Source organism: Geotrypetes seraphini, chromosome 2 (genome assembly GCF_902459505.1).
Source record: "Geotrypetes seraphini chromosome 2, aGeoSer1.1, whole genome shotgun sequence".
NCBI classification, from domain to species: domain Eukaryota; kingdom Metazoa; phylum Chordata; class Amphibia; order Gymnophiona; family Dermophiidae; genus Geotrypetes; species Geotrypetes seraphini.
The window spans coordinates 171,608,476-171,624,759 of record NC_047085.1 but is presented as its reverse complement, the minus strand read 5'-3'; the positions used below and the strand labels follow the sequence as shown (position 1 = coordinate 171,624,759).

The window sequence follows — 16,284 nt, the reverse complement described above, 5'->3', positions numbered from 1 at the left end:
TGGTGCACAATTTCTGTCCCTGTAGCTGCGTGAGGAATCCTGGGGGTGGGAGTCGGTGGCCGTGGTTTGTTCAGCAGCAGCCAGAAAATTTTCTTCAATGGTTGAGGTCCTGAGCAATTTCTGAGGCAAAATTCCTTTCCCAGGCTGATTCAGACAACAGGCACCTGAAGTCTCAGTGAGTACTCTTATTATTTCCTGTGGGGAACATGGAGGGGGTCAGAAAATTGAATTTTTGGTGATTTCTGGGAGTTAATACTTGGGTCCCTCTCCTCTAAAATCCTGAAATCTTTTTATTTTTTTTTTTGCATGTAGCTCCAACTGCTTGTTTACTACACAATTTTTGGGATTGCAGCCATCTTGGATTTTTAGCAATCTGATTTTTTTTTTTTTAACATTTTAATTGGCAGATGGTGAAAATGGCTACTTTACTTGATGTTGAACACAAACAACAATGCCAAGTAACAGGCATTTGGAGATTCAGATTTCCCATAAAAGCCACATGTTGCTTCTGAGCAACAATGCTAAATAAAGGGCTACACTTCTCCCTTTTTTTTTCTTCTTCAAAATCACTCATTTTGACAAGTGACCTACCTCTGATGGATGTCCCAGGCCTTTCTCTGTTGTGCAGTTATAAATTGAAGAGCGGCTGTGGGAACTTCGGACTCGACCGCCAATCAGTCCTCCAAGGCCTTGGAACCCCCAAAATCCCAGAAAAAATCCTGCTCACATGAACTGAGCAGCAATGGGGCGAAAAACAAGCACATGGTGGCGGAAGATGTATCTCCTCTTCCCCAGCCTGGAGTTATGGAAGGAGCCTCAGGTCCCCCAATGCAACACTTCTTAGATTTTGTCAGCATTTTATGGAAAGCCTATTTAAGAGGATCAGAAAGTGCTCTGCTGCCTACAGTCATGCCTACTCTGCCTAAGAGGAATCCTTCTCCCAAACAAATGTCCCCGCCTCATACCACACCAGATCCCAATGTCAGTGACTCTTCAGAGCAGAAGTGGGATGACTGGAAGTCCCTTTCCATGCCTTTGTTTTTGCTGGGCTCTTCTGTGACGGTGGATGATGTGAGATCCCTTTCGGGGTCCAGCATCCAGGAGGTAGGTGCAGCAGTGATTCGTGGTAGTGATCCCTCCATGCATCACCTTTTCAGGTCAGCTTCAGTCTCGCTTGTCGTTTCTGGCTCCCTATCTTTACTGAAGCTTGATGTCCAGCAGCCTTCCATGTTGTAGTGCTCCGTCATGCACAGCAGTAATGCACAGATAAACTTTTTCCCAGCTAATCCGGATCTTACCTCCTTTTGTCACTGACCAGTGGGAGAATCCTGAAGGCTCACTTAGTGTCCAGAGCTATGTCTTGGCTTTATCCTGTGGCTCTGGATTTCCAGCAACTGTTTATCCAACTGAAGGTGGACTCCAAAGTGGTACAAGTGACCAAATGCACCTCCCTTCAAAGTGAAGGGGGAGTGATGCTGAAGGACGCACAGAACCGTAGAGTGGATACAGTTCTGAAAAGACAGTTTGAAGCACTGACTTTGGGTATCAAAGCTGCAGTAGCTACCTCCTTCGTTGTGTACCTGCCATACAAAACTGCAGACTAGTTCCTTGGAGCTTGGGGACTTCTGTCCCCACATGTTTAAGGAGGGCATGGATTATGTGGCTGATGCTCTTTATGACATCATTAGAGTCCTGGGTAAGGTTTCAACTTCTGTTCTGAGCACAAAGGGCCATTCCACACGTATGGCTAGATTTTCTTAAAACAGCTTTCTCTCTTCAAATTTATGGCAATTGCGTTTGAGGGTTTTACCGCAGACTGGCGAGGTAAATGCTCCGACGCTCATAGGAATTGAATGAACATTGCAGCATTTACCTCGCCACCTTGCTTCAAGTCTCACAAAATGCCATGGGAACTTAACGGCAGCCATTTTCTCTGTGAGTGTGTGGGCACAAGCGTAAGAGAATCGCTCCTGCCCTGACTCACCCTATAGGACCACCAGTAATTAAGGTAGGCCAGGGGAGGCCTATGCTGCTTCTCTGAGGTAGGGAAGGAGGAAGGGGGACTTTACAGCAGGGAGGGAGGGGGTGCACATTGATTCTACAGCAGGGAGGGAAGGGAGGAATGTGCAGTGATTCTACAGCCAGCTGACAAATGGGACAGGTCCCTGTACCTTACCTCAGGAAATAGAGGTATCGCTGCCGTCCCAGTTTGGCTCACCCCACCACAGGACCACCAGGATTTAAGGTGGACCCAGGAAGCGACCAGCACTAGGTTCTGGAGGGGTGTGGGGTGTGCGTACAGCTATGGGACACTTGAATATAAATCCTTAGTTTATTTCAAGTTAACCCCCCCCCCCCCCCCCCACACACACACACACACATACTTTTTTTTTTTTTTAAAGGGAAAAATGTTATTTCAGTATATGTTCGGATCGGTTTATATTTGAATATTATATGGTATGTTGCTTATGACTTTTGCTAAAGAGAAATGGTGAAAAATGCAGATTTTCAAGGACATGTCTGAGTATGATATAAAGAAACCATGGAGAAGTGTGTGGTGTAGTGGATAGTTCTACATCCTCATAACCTTGAGGTTGTGTGTTCAAACTGTTCCTTGTGACCCTGGGCAAGTCATTTAATCCTCCATTGCCCCAGGTACATTGCATAGATTGTGAGCCCCGCTGGACAAATAGGGAAAATGATTGAGAACTTGATTTGTAAACCGTTCTGTGCTCCTTTGGGAAGACGGGCTAAAATAAATTGGATAAATAAAATGAAGTCTGTAGTATTTAATCTCTACTTAGATTTCTCTCTTTCAATAGAGCTGGCTTAGGTGTGTTTTGTATGTGTGATATTCTTTCTCTCTTTATTGCTGAGTCATGCAGGCTGTGTACATCTATAAGAGATACTTTCCCCGCCCCCCCTCCCCTTAGGAAGAATATTTTTTTTTTACTAGATAAGTGTTATCACTTAATGTCATGTTGGGCACCGCCCTGTGTGAGTAAGAAAGACTATTAAAAACTTCAGCTAAGAGTAAAGCCAAGGCATTTAAATGAAGTTTCAAGACATATAACAACATAACCCTGAGAGTACAATCTAAGGGCTCCTTTTATTAAGCTGCGGTAGCGTTTTTAGTGCATGCTGCAGATTAGCACGTGCTAACCCACCGCACTACGCAGAAAAACTAGCTCAATGGAGGCGTTAGCGTCTAGCGCACGCGTCATAGCGTGCGCTAAAACCACTACCGCAGCTTAGTAAAAGGAGCCCTAAAAGTTGGCTATCTTTGTATGTGGCTGCTCCTTTGAGATTAGCATTTAAATGCTTCTACTCTTGTCTGCCATCGTAGCATAATAAGGCCTTTTCTGACAAGTAGAATACAAATTTGCCCACTAATATGTATTTTTTTTACAGAGTTTTAAAACATATTTTCAGATAACCTTCCAAGGTTTTTGCTTAAAAGATTTTATATCATCATAAAAAGTTTTTAAGAAAAAAAATGTGGAGGGTAGTATGAACTGACTTTAATCCTAGCTCTTTGTCCTTTTTAAAATATTGAATAATTTTTTTTACTGTATCAAAAGTTACAAACCTAGGAGCCACTCAATAAAGTTACAGGGTAATACTTTTAAAACCACCAGGAGGAAATATTTTTTCACTCAAAAAATAGTTAAACTCTGGACTGTGGTAACAGGGGTCTGTCAGGTGCTTTCTTCGGCCCTGGTATGTGGCGCTTCCATGTAATTTGTTCAGCTTTTATGGAGAGCATACCTTATGGACCTGGTTCACCCAGTGCAGCCAGTGGGTGTGCTGCAGGCTTCCAAGCCAGTGTATTCTTTGCGGAGGTCACTGCTCATGTCCCCCCAATGCCCAAGTTCCTAAAGATCCAGATTGTCTTAGCTGGCACACTAATGCTATGCCGCTTTTATCACAGGATGATTCTTCCACCCTGGATGACATTGATTTCTTTTGTGGAACAGTTTAAACAAGATGTCCTGGGAGCCTTGATCCGGGTAATGACCTCTCTATCTGCTGGTTATTTAAGTCTGCTTCAGTCCATCATTTCATTACGATCGCCATGAAAGAACTGAAGCTGGAAGGTCAGCTCTCTGTGTCTCAGTGTACAGTCATGAGCTGCTGTAAAGCTCTAACATCCTTTTTTCCTGTACATCCTGATCTCGCTACTCTAGTAACAGAACAATGAGAGACACTAGGGAGTTTTTTCAAACTAACTAAAGCTATGTCTAAACTTTATCCTATGGTGCTGGAGTTTCGGCAACTGTTTGAGCAGCAAAAGATAGATCCGGCAGTGGCTACCAAGTGCACAGCCCTCCCAGAACCGCAGGGTGGACATGGTCTTGAAGAAGCTCTTTGAAGTGGCGTCTTCTGGTATTAAGGCTGCGGCAGCTGCCTCATTTGTGGCATGTGTCTGTCATACGATAATGTGCTGGAATCCATCAGCAAACGAGGACGCCTGTCCCCAACTGGTGCTCAAGGAGATAGATTATGTGGCATACGATTATATGATCTCCTAAGGATTCTGGGTAAAATCTTGGTTTATGCCGTATGGACTTACAGAATGCTATGGATCTGCCATTGGGCTGGAGATTCGTCCTCTAAGGCAACTTTCAACAGACTCCATTTAAAGGGACAAATTCTTTTTGGAAAGGGGCTGGATGACCTTATGGCTAGTGTGGCGGACTGCCGTCCTAAATCCCTCCTGGATAACAAACCGGGATGACCTTATGGCTAGTGTGGCGGACCGCCATCCTAAGTCTCCTGGATAACAAGCCTTGACATACCCCTGGGGGGAGTCACAACAATTTTGTCCACATAGGTTTTGCCAAAATTCCACAAGCTCATCCACCAAGAGATATTCCAAGGGCTACAGACAGTGCTATAGCAATCCCAGATGCCAACAAGCTTCGGGTTCTCGCACCAGTCCCACCTCCAAAAGTCCCTATGATTCCAGGTCTTCAGCAGTGTTTCCTCGCATTGGAGGCCGGTTGTCCCTAGGAAAGGGAACAGATCTCAGATCAATATGTGCTGGACATCATACAGGCAGGTATGATGGATTTATTTCTGGAAGGCTGCCGGAAGACTGGAGAAGGTGCTATAAAGGTCAGGGTGACTCTGCAGCGTCTCTTGGACAATCAAGACATAGAGCCATAGGGCTCTAGCAGATGCTCCTTATATTTCATCGTGCGGATTCTGCACTTTCAAATGGAGACGGTGCATTCAGTCATCACAGCAGTGGTTCCAGGGGAATTTCTTGCCTCTCTGGATCTGACAGACGCTTATCTTCATTTCCCTATATTCCTGGGACACCGGAAGTATCGGAGATTTCATGTTCTCCAGCAGCATTTCCTGTTTGCAGCCCTTCCCTTTAGGTTGGTGACAGACTCCTGCACCTTCATCAAAGTGATTGTGGTAGTGGCGGCCCATCTCTGCAGACTGGGGGTCCAAGTTCATTCCTACCTGGATGACTGGTTGATCAGAGCTCTGTCCAGACTGGAGTGCAAGCAAGTAGTGGAGTCTGTGGTGTCTGTTCTACAGCGTCTGTGCTGTAGATGTGGGAATATCTGGGAGTTCAGTTTGACCCGCTCCAAGGACATGTTTTTCTTCCTGAACCACATAAACAGAAGCTCCAGAAACAATGGATCTCTTAGCGCTCCTGAGCTCCACTGCTTGGCAATATCATTAAGTACTGGGGTCAGTGGAGGCCTCCATGGAGGTTGTGCCCTTTACAAGAGTCCCTCCTGTCTTGGTGGTCCCCTCAGCATTATCCCCTTCAGATGCCCCTTCCCTGGATGGAGCCAGCATGTAGCAGCCTGCGCTGGTGGATTCAGGGAGAAGCTCTCGAGGGGTATGCCTCTTCGAGTCGGAGTGGATTACTCATGACCGACATGAGTCTTTCAGGCTGGGGGGGGGGGCTCATTGTGGAGATTGCTCCATCCAAAGCCAGTGGCCATACAGTTGACATTGAGAGCTCTCCAAAACACCCTGGAAGGGAAAGTTGTAAGGGTGTTTTCTGACAACACCACGACAGTGGCGTATGTGAATCGGCAGGGAGGCGCTAGATGTGCTCCTTTGAGTTGGGAGGCTCGGATGCTATTCCAGTGGATGGAACTGTATCTTTAGGCTCCCTCCGTAGTGCACGTGGCCAGAGTGGAAAATGTGCAAGCAGACTTTCTCAGTCGCCAAGTCCTGGACCCAGGAGAGCAGTCCCTCTCGCAGAGAGCATTTCGTCTCATTGTGCATCATTGGGGCAGGCCAAAGATAGACTTGATGGCTTCAGCGAACAACTTGAAAGTCAAGCACTTTTTCAGTCAAAGAACAGATCCAGGAAGCTTAGGTTTAGATGCATTGGCTCAGCCCTGGCCAACTCAGGAATTTCTATACATATTTCTGCCTTGGCCCATGGTGGGTTGAATCATCCACAGGATAATGACTCATCCGGGCCTGGTGATTCTAGTGGCCTCAGACTAGCCTCGCCGCCCATGGTATGCGGATCTGGTCCATCTTCCATGTTCAAAAAGGTCAAGCTCCCTCTTCATCTCATCCTTCTTAGGGACCGGTTCCTATGGAAAACCCCTAGTGTTTTGGTCTTAACGGCATGGCTGTTGAATGCAAGGTCTTGATTCAAAGGGGCTATTCAGATGTAGTAATTGTCACTCTTTTTTGAGGTCCAAGAAACCTTCTGCTATGGTGGCTTACATAACGTTATATTCTTCACCACAGAGGATTAATTAAACATTGCACACACTTTTATATAGCAAAAACTGCATAGATCTTAATATATGGTGCTCAGAGAAAGCCCAATAGCTTATGAGCAACGAATTTCAAAAGCTTAGGCTGAAAACATCATTGCACCCTTCCTACCTACCACCAGCTTGGTGTTTTATCAAAAAAGGTAAATAAGTAAAAATGATTACTTTTCTTCAAAAGCTCAAAATCCTCCTCAATCCGTTGCTCCAAATATTCCAACTGCTTACAGTGCTCCCCAATTGTGTCGTGTTCAATTGTGTTCTCCATATGTTATGTTAATCAGGTTTTCTATTCACTGTATCATATCTTTCTCTTTCATTTACTTTTGTATTTCTCAATAAATACATTGTCCCACATTGATAGACTTCGATCCCAGCATGCTACAAACTGCATCTCCCTTAACACAGTACATGTTTCTCCAATTGCTTCTTCAGGAGAAAGGATATCAAGCAATTATTTCAAAACATAATGGCGAGCTCACACTGAACAGACTCAGAGCTCACATACGGTGTAACTCCCGGAAGACTCCGACAACTGGATGATTGCAGAGTTTTGTCTCCCTTCCAATTTTGTTGTATTTCTGATCTTAATTTTCTGCATATGAACTACCTGATTTACTTTGCATCAAAATTAGGCTGATCGAATGATTTGGGAAGCCAAAATAATAACCAGAATACTTCCACATTTAGACAGATTTTTACCTAAAATTAGAATGTAACTGGATCCTATCTCTCCTCCTTCCCCACCCCCAAGTATCTGTAGTATGAGCTTGTGAGATGCAAAGTACATAAATTGCATTTTTTATCATCTGATTTTGACTTCCAAGAAACGTTATAGTGATTTACCATTATGATAAATGTATGTAAATCTTATTACAGCACCCTGGGGGAGAGGAAGTTCTGAGGGAACAAGCTGGAGGCGATGCCACGGAGACATTTGAAGATATTGGTCATTCCACAGATGCCAGAATTATGTCCAAGTCATTCATCATTGGAGAAGTTCATCCAGTAAGTCTCTTATGTGCACTTGTGTTTAATGACCACAGATCTTCTCACCATATTTCATCTACATTACTTTACTGACTTTTATTCTGCCATAACCTTGCAGTTCTAGGTGGATTATAAAAAAGGTATGCTGGACCATTTCCAGGAGCATTACAGGATTGGGAACTAAATACATGACTGACACTTATTCAGAAACATGGAAAACTTAGGTACATTATTAACTTGTCTTGACAGAGTTCCTAAAAAGCAGAGTCTTTATATCCTTTCGGAGGGCTTTGTAATCCGGCGATGTTAACAAGATGTGGTCTATTTTAACTGCTTGAGTTACTCTGAATGACTAAAACATTTTTTTCAATCTCTTTTGGTGACTTAATTTTTAATTTTAGTAGTTGGTGAGCTCTTCTAATGAAGAGAGAAATAATATTATTTCAGTTAATACTCAGCTAAAGGTAGAATATTATATATTTTTTGCCAATAAATGTAGGTAGTACTAAAGCTGTGTTTAACTAAGACATTTCCATTTGAGAATTGGCGCTATTTCTGGGAGTGAGCAACAGGTAATTAAATTTGATGGGTATTTCCAAGTGACCCAGATTGGCCACTGCTGGAAATGGGTTGAAGGGCTTGATGGGCCATTAGTTTGACCTAACATAGCACCTGTGTCAAGTGTGGTTGGGTTGGGTTGGGAGTTTTTTTTATCCTGTAGGTTATTCTTTCATAACATCTAGTTGATGCATGCCATTTGGGGTGGTGGTATGGGGAGAGTGACTTAATTTGCTTTGTGTTTGATTTCTAACATGATTAGGACCCTGTAGGGCCATAAAAATCCTATGTATGTATTCAAAACTAATTAAAATGTTCTCCCTCATGTAGCAAACAGTCCTCAGCCAGGAACCCCCATACCAGCTTTTGCCAGAACTTGATAGGCAGACATCCTAACCAGTTACTCAATGTCACCCTTGTGCTATGTCTTTAGATTTAGATTGCCCTCTCTTTTCATAGCACTGGGATGTTCAAGAATGTAAGCCAGTTCATTACCATTTTTGTTTTATCCAGAAACTTTCTCTTTTGGGTTTCCAGCTCAGTTAGAGTGAGATTCTATAGGGCTATGGACTACAAGCCTTCATTTACAACCATCTGAAGTTTCCTCCCACCCCCCTGTTTTTATAATCCCCTTGCTATTTAGTCCAGTGATCACAACAGGAGGCCTAGGTCAGTAATAACTGAACATAATAAAGGGAACTTAAGAGTTCTAATCAGAGAATCAAACCCAGGTCCTCTATATTGCATCCTCCCTTTTTTTTTTTGTTAATTTAAATATGTTTCAATTTTTCTTGCAGAATGATGTACCGAAACTTCAAAAGCCAATAGTAAGTGTTGATATTGTTCAAGTTTTTTTTCATCCAGTTTGTTGAAACAGTTAAAAAGAAAATTTCAACTAGCATGGGAATTGTTATGGTCTGAGTTATTCAGTGTAAGCTTACTTTCATAATAATGTGTTTTCAGTAATACCCAAGGCCAATATGAGCTTAAGAAATGGGCACCTCATCTGGGTGAACACCACATATTCATAAAAACTAAAGCGGGAAAGATGTTAAGGTTCCTTAAACTGAAAGGCTAGTGTGGTTTATAAATACAGTGATGCCTTGGAATCCGAACTTAATCCGTTCCAGAACCCCGTTCGAGTTCAAAACGTTTGAGTTCCAAGACAATTTTTCCCATTGAAAATAATTTTTCCCATTGAAACTGGATTAATCCATTCCTGGATCCCACAAACTCAAATTTTAACAGTAAATACACTGGATTTTAGGGGCAGAAAAACACACAACAATGTGCAGGGTTTTCGGATTCCAAAGCAGAGTTCGGATTCTGGGGCACAAACATACATATACAATGTGCAGGGCGTTCGGATTCCAAAGCAGAGTTCGGATTCTGGGGCAAAATTTACTACAAAAAAAAAATTCAGATTCCAAAACGTTCGAGTTCTGGGGCGTTTGGATTCCGAGGTACCACTGTATTTATGTATATTGAAATAACACAGGTCTTACCACTGATATGTGTGCACTAACCCCTGGATTCTATAACCGGCACCCATATTGGTGGCTGCCTTAAAAGTGGCCACCGATCACGTGTCAATCATGCAGCAACGCCAGTTACAGAATCATGCCTGATTCAGCTAAGATAGGTGGTTGAAATGTAGGCCCAGAAAACCCAGGCTATAAGCTGATCATGGCAGGGGAATTTATCCCCAATCAGCTAAGACAGCAGGATCCCCTGAAACCATGGCTTTGGGCAATCCTGCTGGTTCTGCTGTTTAGGGGGAAATTCCCCTGCCACGATCAGCTAAGTTGGCTTCGACAGACAAAGGTTCCTCCCCCCCCCCCCCCCAGTCGGCAGGAGGGATGCCCACTCCCTCCTGCCTGACACATAAACCTTCACATCAGCAACAAAAATAGGGGGGACGACCCAGTTGCTCCACAGTAAAGAGTCCAGAGAACTGGAGAACGATGTTCCTGATGGAATAATACACCAATAAAGTAGCCAAGACAAAAAAATACACATCCACATATGTTGTGGTGTTATAGGACCCACATATGTTGCGGACCCTGTTACACTGCAGCATATGTGGATGTGTATTTTTTGTCTTGGAATAATACACCAATAAAGTAGCATCAAGAATATCGTTTTCCACAGTCTCGTTTGGTTTTTATTCTCCTGACCCATAAACCTTACCAGGAAATGACACAAATGAGAAAAGGAAGATTTGACAATTGGTACAATGTTTTAACAAATATTGTTTCCCGGTGAGGGGGTTATGCAATGAGAGAATTCATATGGATTACAAGAAAAATAACTCCAACCCTCTCTCCCACCCCTTCTATGATGAAACATAGCCATCCAGAGGCAGTAATCATAGTTGAACTAAAATAATAATCAAATTAAGTCCCTGAGTAAGTGCCATACAAGGCTCTGTATAGAAAAACCCTGTGTAGTCAAGAGTATATGCCAGTGTTTGTAGAAGATTTTTGAAATGTGAAGAGCTAAATTTGAAAAAAGTAATACATATATATATGTTTATCCATTATTTCCTTGGGATGATCCTGCGATAACAATTCTCAGAGTATAAAGCTCGCAAAAAGACACTCTTAATAACCTTAATTGTGTGATAACCCACTTGTCTAGAATGTCTCACCTATTGCACTGGAACACTAGTTACTGAATGAAGAGTTCACACACAACAAAGTTTCAAAAAGTAAAATATCTCTTTTGTATGTTATATTACTTATTTGTTAGCATTCTTACTCTCTCATCAGGGTATATCAGGATCTAATCACATTTTGAATATAAGTAAGATACAGATCATCCTAAGGGGCTTCACACATTCTCAACACTTTGTGGGACAATTTCATGATAAAGGCTTCTGTCACATGGACCAACTCTGATCCCAAAACAGATATTGCTTCTGCTGAGCATATAAGATTTAGGCTGTTTTGGAAAAGTCTGCTGCAGTTTCACTTACAAACAGTTATGAAGGACCAGATTTATGGCTCAGGGATACACAATTAAGGTTATTTAGAGTGTCTTTTTGCGAGCTGCGAATCATCTGCAGAAGGAATCCACTCTGGATTTTTTCTCTGACACTCCTGTACTTCACTGAGAACTCTACTGCTACCTGTAGTTTTTCTCTTCTGCACATGATCTGAAGGAATGTTTCTGTTCTGCTCTCCCCTTTTTCTTATTTTCTTTATTGTGCCAAAGAGAGGCTGAGGCAATTGGAGATCAGTCCTGGATTTTACGCACATCAATGCAGCTCTCAAGGTCCTGCGCTTTCTCATGGAGAAAGTACGGTCTGTCATAGCAGCTGTGGTCCTGGTAGAGTTACTTGCCTCTCTGGATATTACAGAGGCTAAGTTACATATTCCCTTTTATTAGGTGCACTGGAAATTCCTCTGGCTTCATGTTCTGGAAAATCATTACCAGTTTTCAACTCTGCCTTTTGGCCTGGCAACGGCGCCTTGTACCTTCACCAAGGCGATGGTAGTCATTGCAGCTCACTTGAGGAAGATGGGGTTGCAGGTACACCCATATTTGAACAATTGGCTGATCAGAGCCCCCTTGGAAGAGGGTCAGCGCAAAGTGATTCTAGGTCCAGGACCTAGAAGACCTGAGTTGGGTTGTGAGTTACAGGAAAAGCAGTTTGACCCCAACACAGTCCCTGGAATATCTAGGGGTCTTGTTTGACATGGCAGCTGGCTGAGTATATCTTCCAGAAGCACGCAGATAGAAGCTGTGATCTCAGATTTCTTGTTGTCTGGACTCTCTCTAGGTCCTGGGGGTCAATGATGGTCTCCATAAATGTGATCTCTTAGGCAAGGGCACATATACATTCTCTACAGCATGGGTTGCTCTCTCCCTGGGCTCCGAAGAGTTGTACATAGCTCTTTCTTGGACTCTGGAGGCCCAGGACAGCATGAAAGGGGCATGCCGCTGCGGATAGCATCTTGGGTGGTTGTGTTGACAGATGCCACTCTCCACGGCTGGGGAGCCCATTGCAACTGTTGTCCCATTCAGAGACATTGGATGCCCTCTCAAAAGAAATGGTCAATCAACTGATTGGAACTGCGGGACATTCGTTTTGCTCTGGTAAAGTTGCAGTCTGCTCTGGAGGGCCAAGCAGTCCGAGTCTTCTCCAATAATGCAACAGCGGTGGAATAAGTCAATCGCCAGAGAGGAACCAAGAGTCTTCTCTGGCTCAGGAAACCCGGCTGCCCTTTCTCTGGGTGGAGCGTTATCTCCAGGCACTTTCGGCAGTGCACGTTATGAGTGTTCAAGCAGACTTCCTCACAGACAGAATTTGATCCGGGTGAGTGGGTGCTGTCCTCGGCAGTGTTTCAGGCCATTGTGTGGCACTGGAGTCAGCCTCATTTCGACCTAACCATAATGGCAAAGAACTTGACAGCTGTCCGATTCTTCAGTCAAAGATCCAAACCCGGAAGTGAGGGCCTAGATCAGGGGTAGAAAACAACGAACAGACTGCAGATAATGTACAAGACGCAGGCGTTGTTTATTAATGCAGTAACATATACAACCTTGTATATGTTACTGCATTAATAAACAACGCATACATCTTATACATTATCTGCAGTCTGTTCGTTGTTTTCTGCTAGATCAGGGGTAGGCAATTCTGGAGCCATGTCAGGTTTTCAGGATATCCACAATAAATATGCATGAGATATATTTGCATCTCAAGGGGGCAGTGCATGTAAATCCATCTCGTACATATTCATTGTGGAGATCCTGAAAACCTGACCTGGCTCCTGCTCTTGAGGACCGAAATTGCCTACCCCTGACTCAGACGATCTGGTATAACTCTGGCCGCAGGGAGTTCTACTGTGTTTTTCCTCTCTGACCCAGGATGGACTGGGTCCTATTTCGAATTGTGACTCATCAGGGAAGGGTCATTCTGGTGGCTCCAGATTAGCCTCGCAGACTATGGTATGCAGATCTGATGCGTCTTCACATAGGTTGCAGCCTTCGACTGCGGACTCTTCCAGATCTTCTCTCTCAGGGTCCAGTCTGTATGGAGGATCCCGATTGCTTTGCGCTTACAGTATGGCTATTGAGCACGAAGCATTAGAGCTCAAAGAATATTGTCACTCTACTCTTCTGAAATCTAAGAAGTCGACTACTGTGTCTGCCTATGCTGAGGCATGTAAGACTTTCCAAACCTGGTACAACCAAGCCAATGTGGAGCCATATTCTGCTTCAGTTTGTGGTGCTAGCCTTTCTCCAGGCAGATCTCGATAAGGGCCTCACCACACTCCCTTTGAGTTAAAGTCGCTGAGCTCTCTTGTTTCAGAGCCCAGGACTATAGTCCTACGTTGGCCAGATTTTTGAAAGGTTCTTTCCGCATTAGACCTTCAATCAAACTGCCGTTCCCTTTGTGGGACCTTAACTTGCTTTTGTCTTGCCTCACCAAAGCTCTGTTTGAGTCTGATAGATGCTTATCTCTAGGACCTGATGCTAAGGGCAGTTTTTCTGGTCACCATTACTTAAACGAGACATGTCTCTGAATTTCAGGCTCTGTCTTGTAGAGAGCCTTTCCTGAGGATCTTCGAGACTGGGATATCTCTCCGTACACGTTCCTTCGTTTCTGCCGAAGATGGTGCCTGCATTTCATGTTAATCTGGAAGTGCATTTGCCTGTTTTCAGCCTACTGGTTCTAAGAAACAGGACCACATTTTGTAGAAATTGGATGTCTGCAGAGTTCTTCTGCACTGTCTAGAGGTCACAAATGAGTTTTGCCTCTGACCTTTTTTTGTTGTTGTTGTTGTTGTTGACTCATTTTTCTAAGCGGGGCACTCCCTCTTCCAAAGCCACTTATTTCCAGATAGATCCATAGGGCCATTTCGTCAGCCTATATTTTTTGTGGTAAACAGTCTCCTGTTTCTGTTAGGTGCATTCTACCAGGAGTATGGCTGCCTTGTAGGCCGAGGCTAGGGTGATCTCCCCTGAGATTTGTAGAGCAGCTGCTTGGTTCACTCTGCACACCGATAAAAGTTGGCCAACTTTTACAGATTGGATGTGGTGGCAAGACAGGACTCTGCTTTTGGGTCCAAGGTCTTGAGGGTCGGCACAGTCAGCCCGCCCTAGCTTTTTGGGACTGCTTATGTGCCACATGTCTAGAATGTCTCGCCTATTGCACTGGAAAATGAGATTGTCCTTACCGTGATATTTTTTCAAGTAGATAGGTGAGACATTCTAGACTCTCTCGCCTTGTCCTTCCTGTGCCTGCCAAGTTTGATTCTTGGATGCCAGCCCTTTGGTACCTTAAAGAATTCTGTATATATTGTTCAAGGTGCTTGCAGGGGTACTTTTTGAGCTCCTTTGATGCTTTTCATGGCTTTGGCTATTTGTTGTTCTAATGCACAGGTGTCAAAGTCGTTCCTCGAGGGCCAGAATCCAGTCGGGTTTTCAGGATTTCCCAAATGAATCTGCATGAGATCTATTTGCATGCACTGCTTTCAATGCATATTCATTGGGGAAATCCAGAAAACCCGACTGGATTCCGGCCCTCGAGGAGGGACTTTGACACCCCTGTTCTAATGTTTCCTTTTTGAGCAGAACAGTTGATTCTTGGGAAAGTTCCCATTGGTGACCCTACTTCACATACTGTCGATGGAGTTCTTTGTGCTTGGGTACTAACTACACGTGGCAGTAGAGCTCTCAGTGAAGTACAGGAGGGTCAGAGAAAAAAAATCTGCAGTGGATTCCTTCTGCAGATGGCTCTTGGCTATTGGGAGATAACCCACTTGTCTAGAATGTCTCGCTATCTACTGGAAAAGATATTATCAAGGTAAGAACATAATCTCTTTTCATCTCCTGGAACAGCTATAACCCCAACAATGTTTCCCATGCTTCCCATAATACAGTATTGATCAGTCTCTCATAGCCTCCATGAGGAATTTTTGATTCTTATAGACCTATTTTATCACTTTCATGTGAGGCTTGCTTTGCTCAGTTTTTTTCCGATCTTGCTACAATATTTCAATAGTTTAAGTTAGAACTTTGATTTGGTCAATCCAAAACGCAACATATCTTCAGCCATTCTTTTGCCATTACTTGAATGCTTAGGGTTGTTGTCTTGCTGTGTGACTCACTTTTACTCAGCTTGAGATCAGAGAAATGGCCTGACATTCTCCTTCAGAATTTTCAGAGATATTATATAGAATCCATGGTTCTATTAATAATGGAAAGCAAAGCAGGCCTAGAGTATTATGCTTATAGTACCATGCTTGACAGTTGGGATAAAATTCATACTTAGGAAGCCAGTGTCTATTTTATTTTGTCTTATCAAAACATGGTGTCAAAAGTTCGTTTTTTTACTCTATCTGGACGTTACTTCAGAATTCCTCTAAACACTCCTCAGTAAGCCTGAGGCAGGCAGCAGCATTCTTTTGATTTCTTCCTAAACACCATGCTGAACCTTTTTCTGATGGTTGATGCATGAATCCTTATATCAGCTGCTGTAAGAGAGGCCATAAGCTGTTAGCCTTGGCTTCTTCATTACGTCACAGACAGTATTCCAGTTAGCCTATGGAGTGTGCTTAGTAGGATGAACCACTCATGAGTAGATCACCATAGACTTAAACATTTATATTTGTAGACTGACGGAGGATAGATGTACCCCCTGACAGATAAGTATCAACACTATTTTTTTGTAAGTCCTCTGGAATTATATTTTGATTGTGCCATGTTGAGCTTCTGCTAAACTTATAGGTGAAGATAAGATGCAAAAGCTTTTGAACCTTTTATATAAGACGGGATGCCCATTAAGGCATGAAAATTTTACTCTGACGAGTGGATTGCTAGTTCCCAATTAAGCATCTATGTATAATTTAACTAATTCTATCAAGAAAACGAATAGTTTAACGCTTTTTCACTCGACACTTGTATGTTGAATAAATAATCAAAACATTTTGTTTGTCAAACTGATTTATTCAGTGGCATTGTC

At 43.3% G+C, this 16,284-nt stretch overlaps 1 protein-coding gene across 1 annotated transcript in view; it reads left to right on the top strand.

The window, feature by feature from the left end:
* LOC117355567 (cytochrome b5) overlaps window positions 1-16,284 on the top strand; it is an 82,571-nt gene that overhangs the window by 15,600 nt on the left and 50,687 nt on the right. Inside the window, exons 2-3 of the mRNA XM_033934314.1 lie at window positions 7,644-7,772; window positions 9,110-9,139. Of these exons, the coding sequence (XP_033790205.1) occupies window positions 7,644-7,772; window positions 9,110-9,139 (159 nt within the window). The remainder of the gene's footprint in view (window positions 1-7,643; window positions 7,773-9,109; window positions 9,140-16,284) is intronic.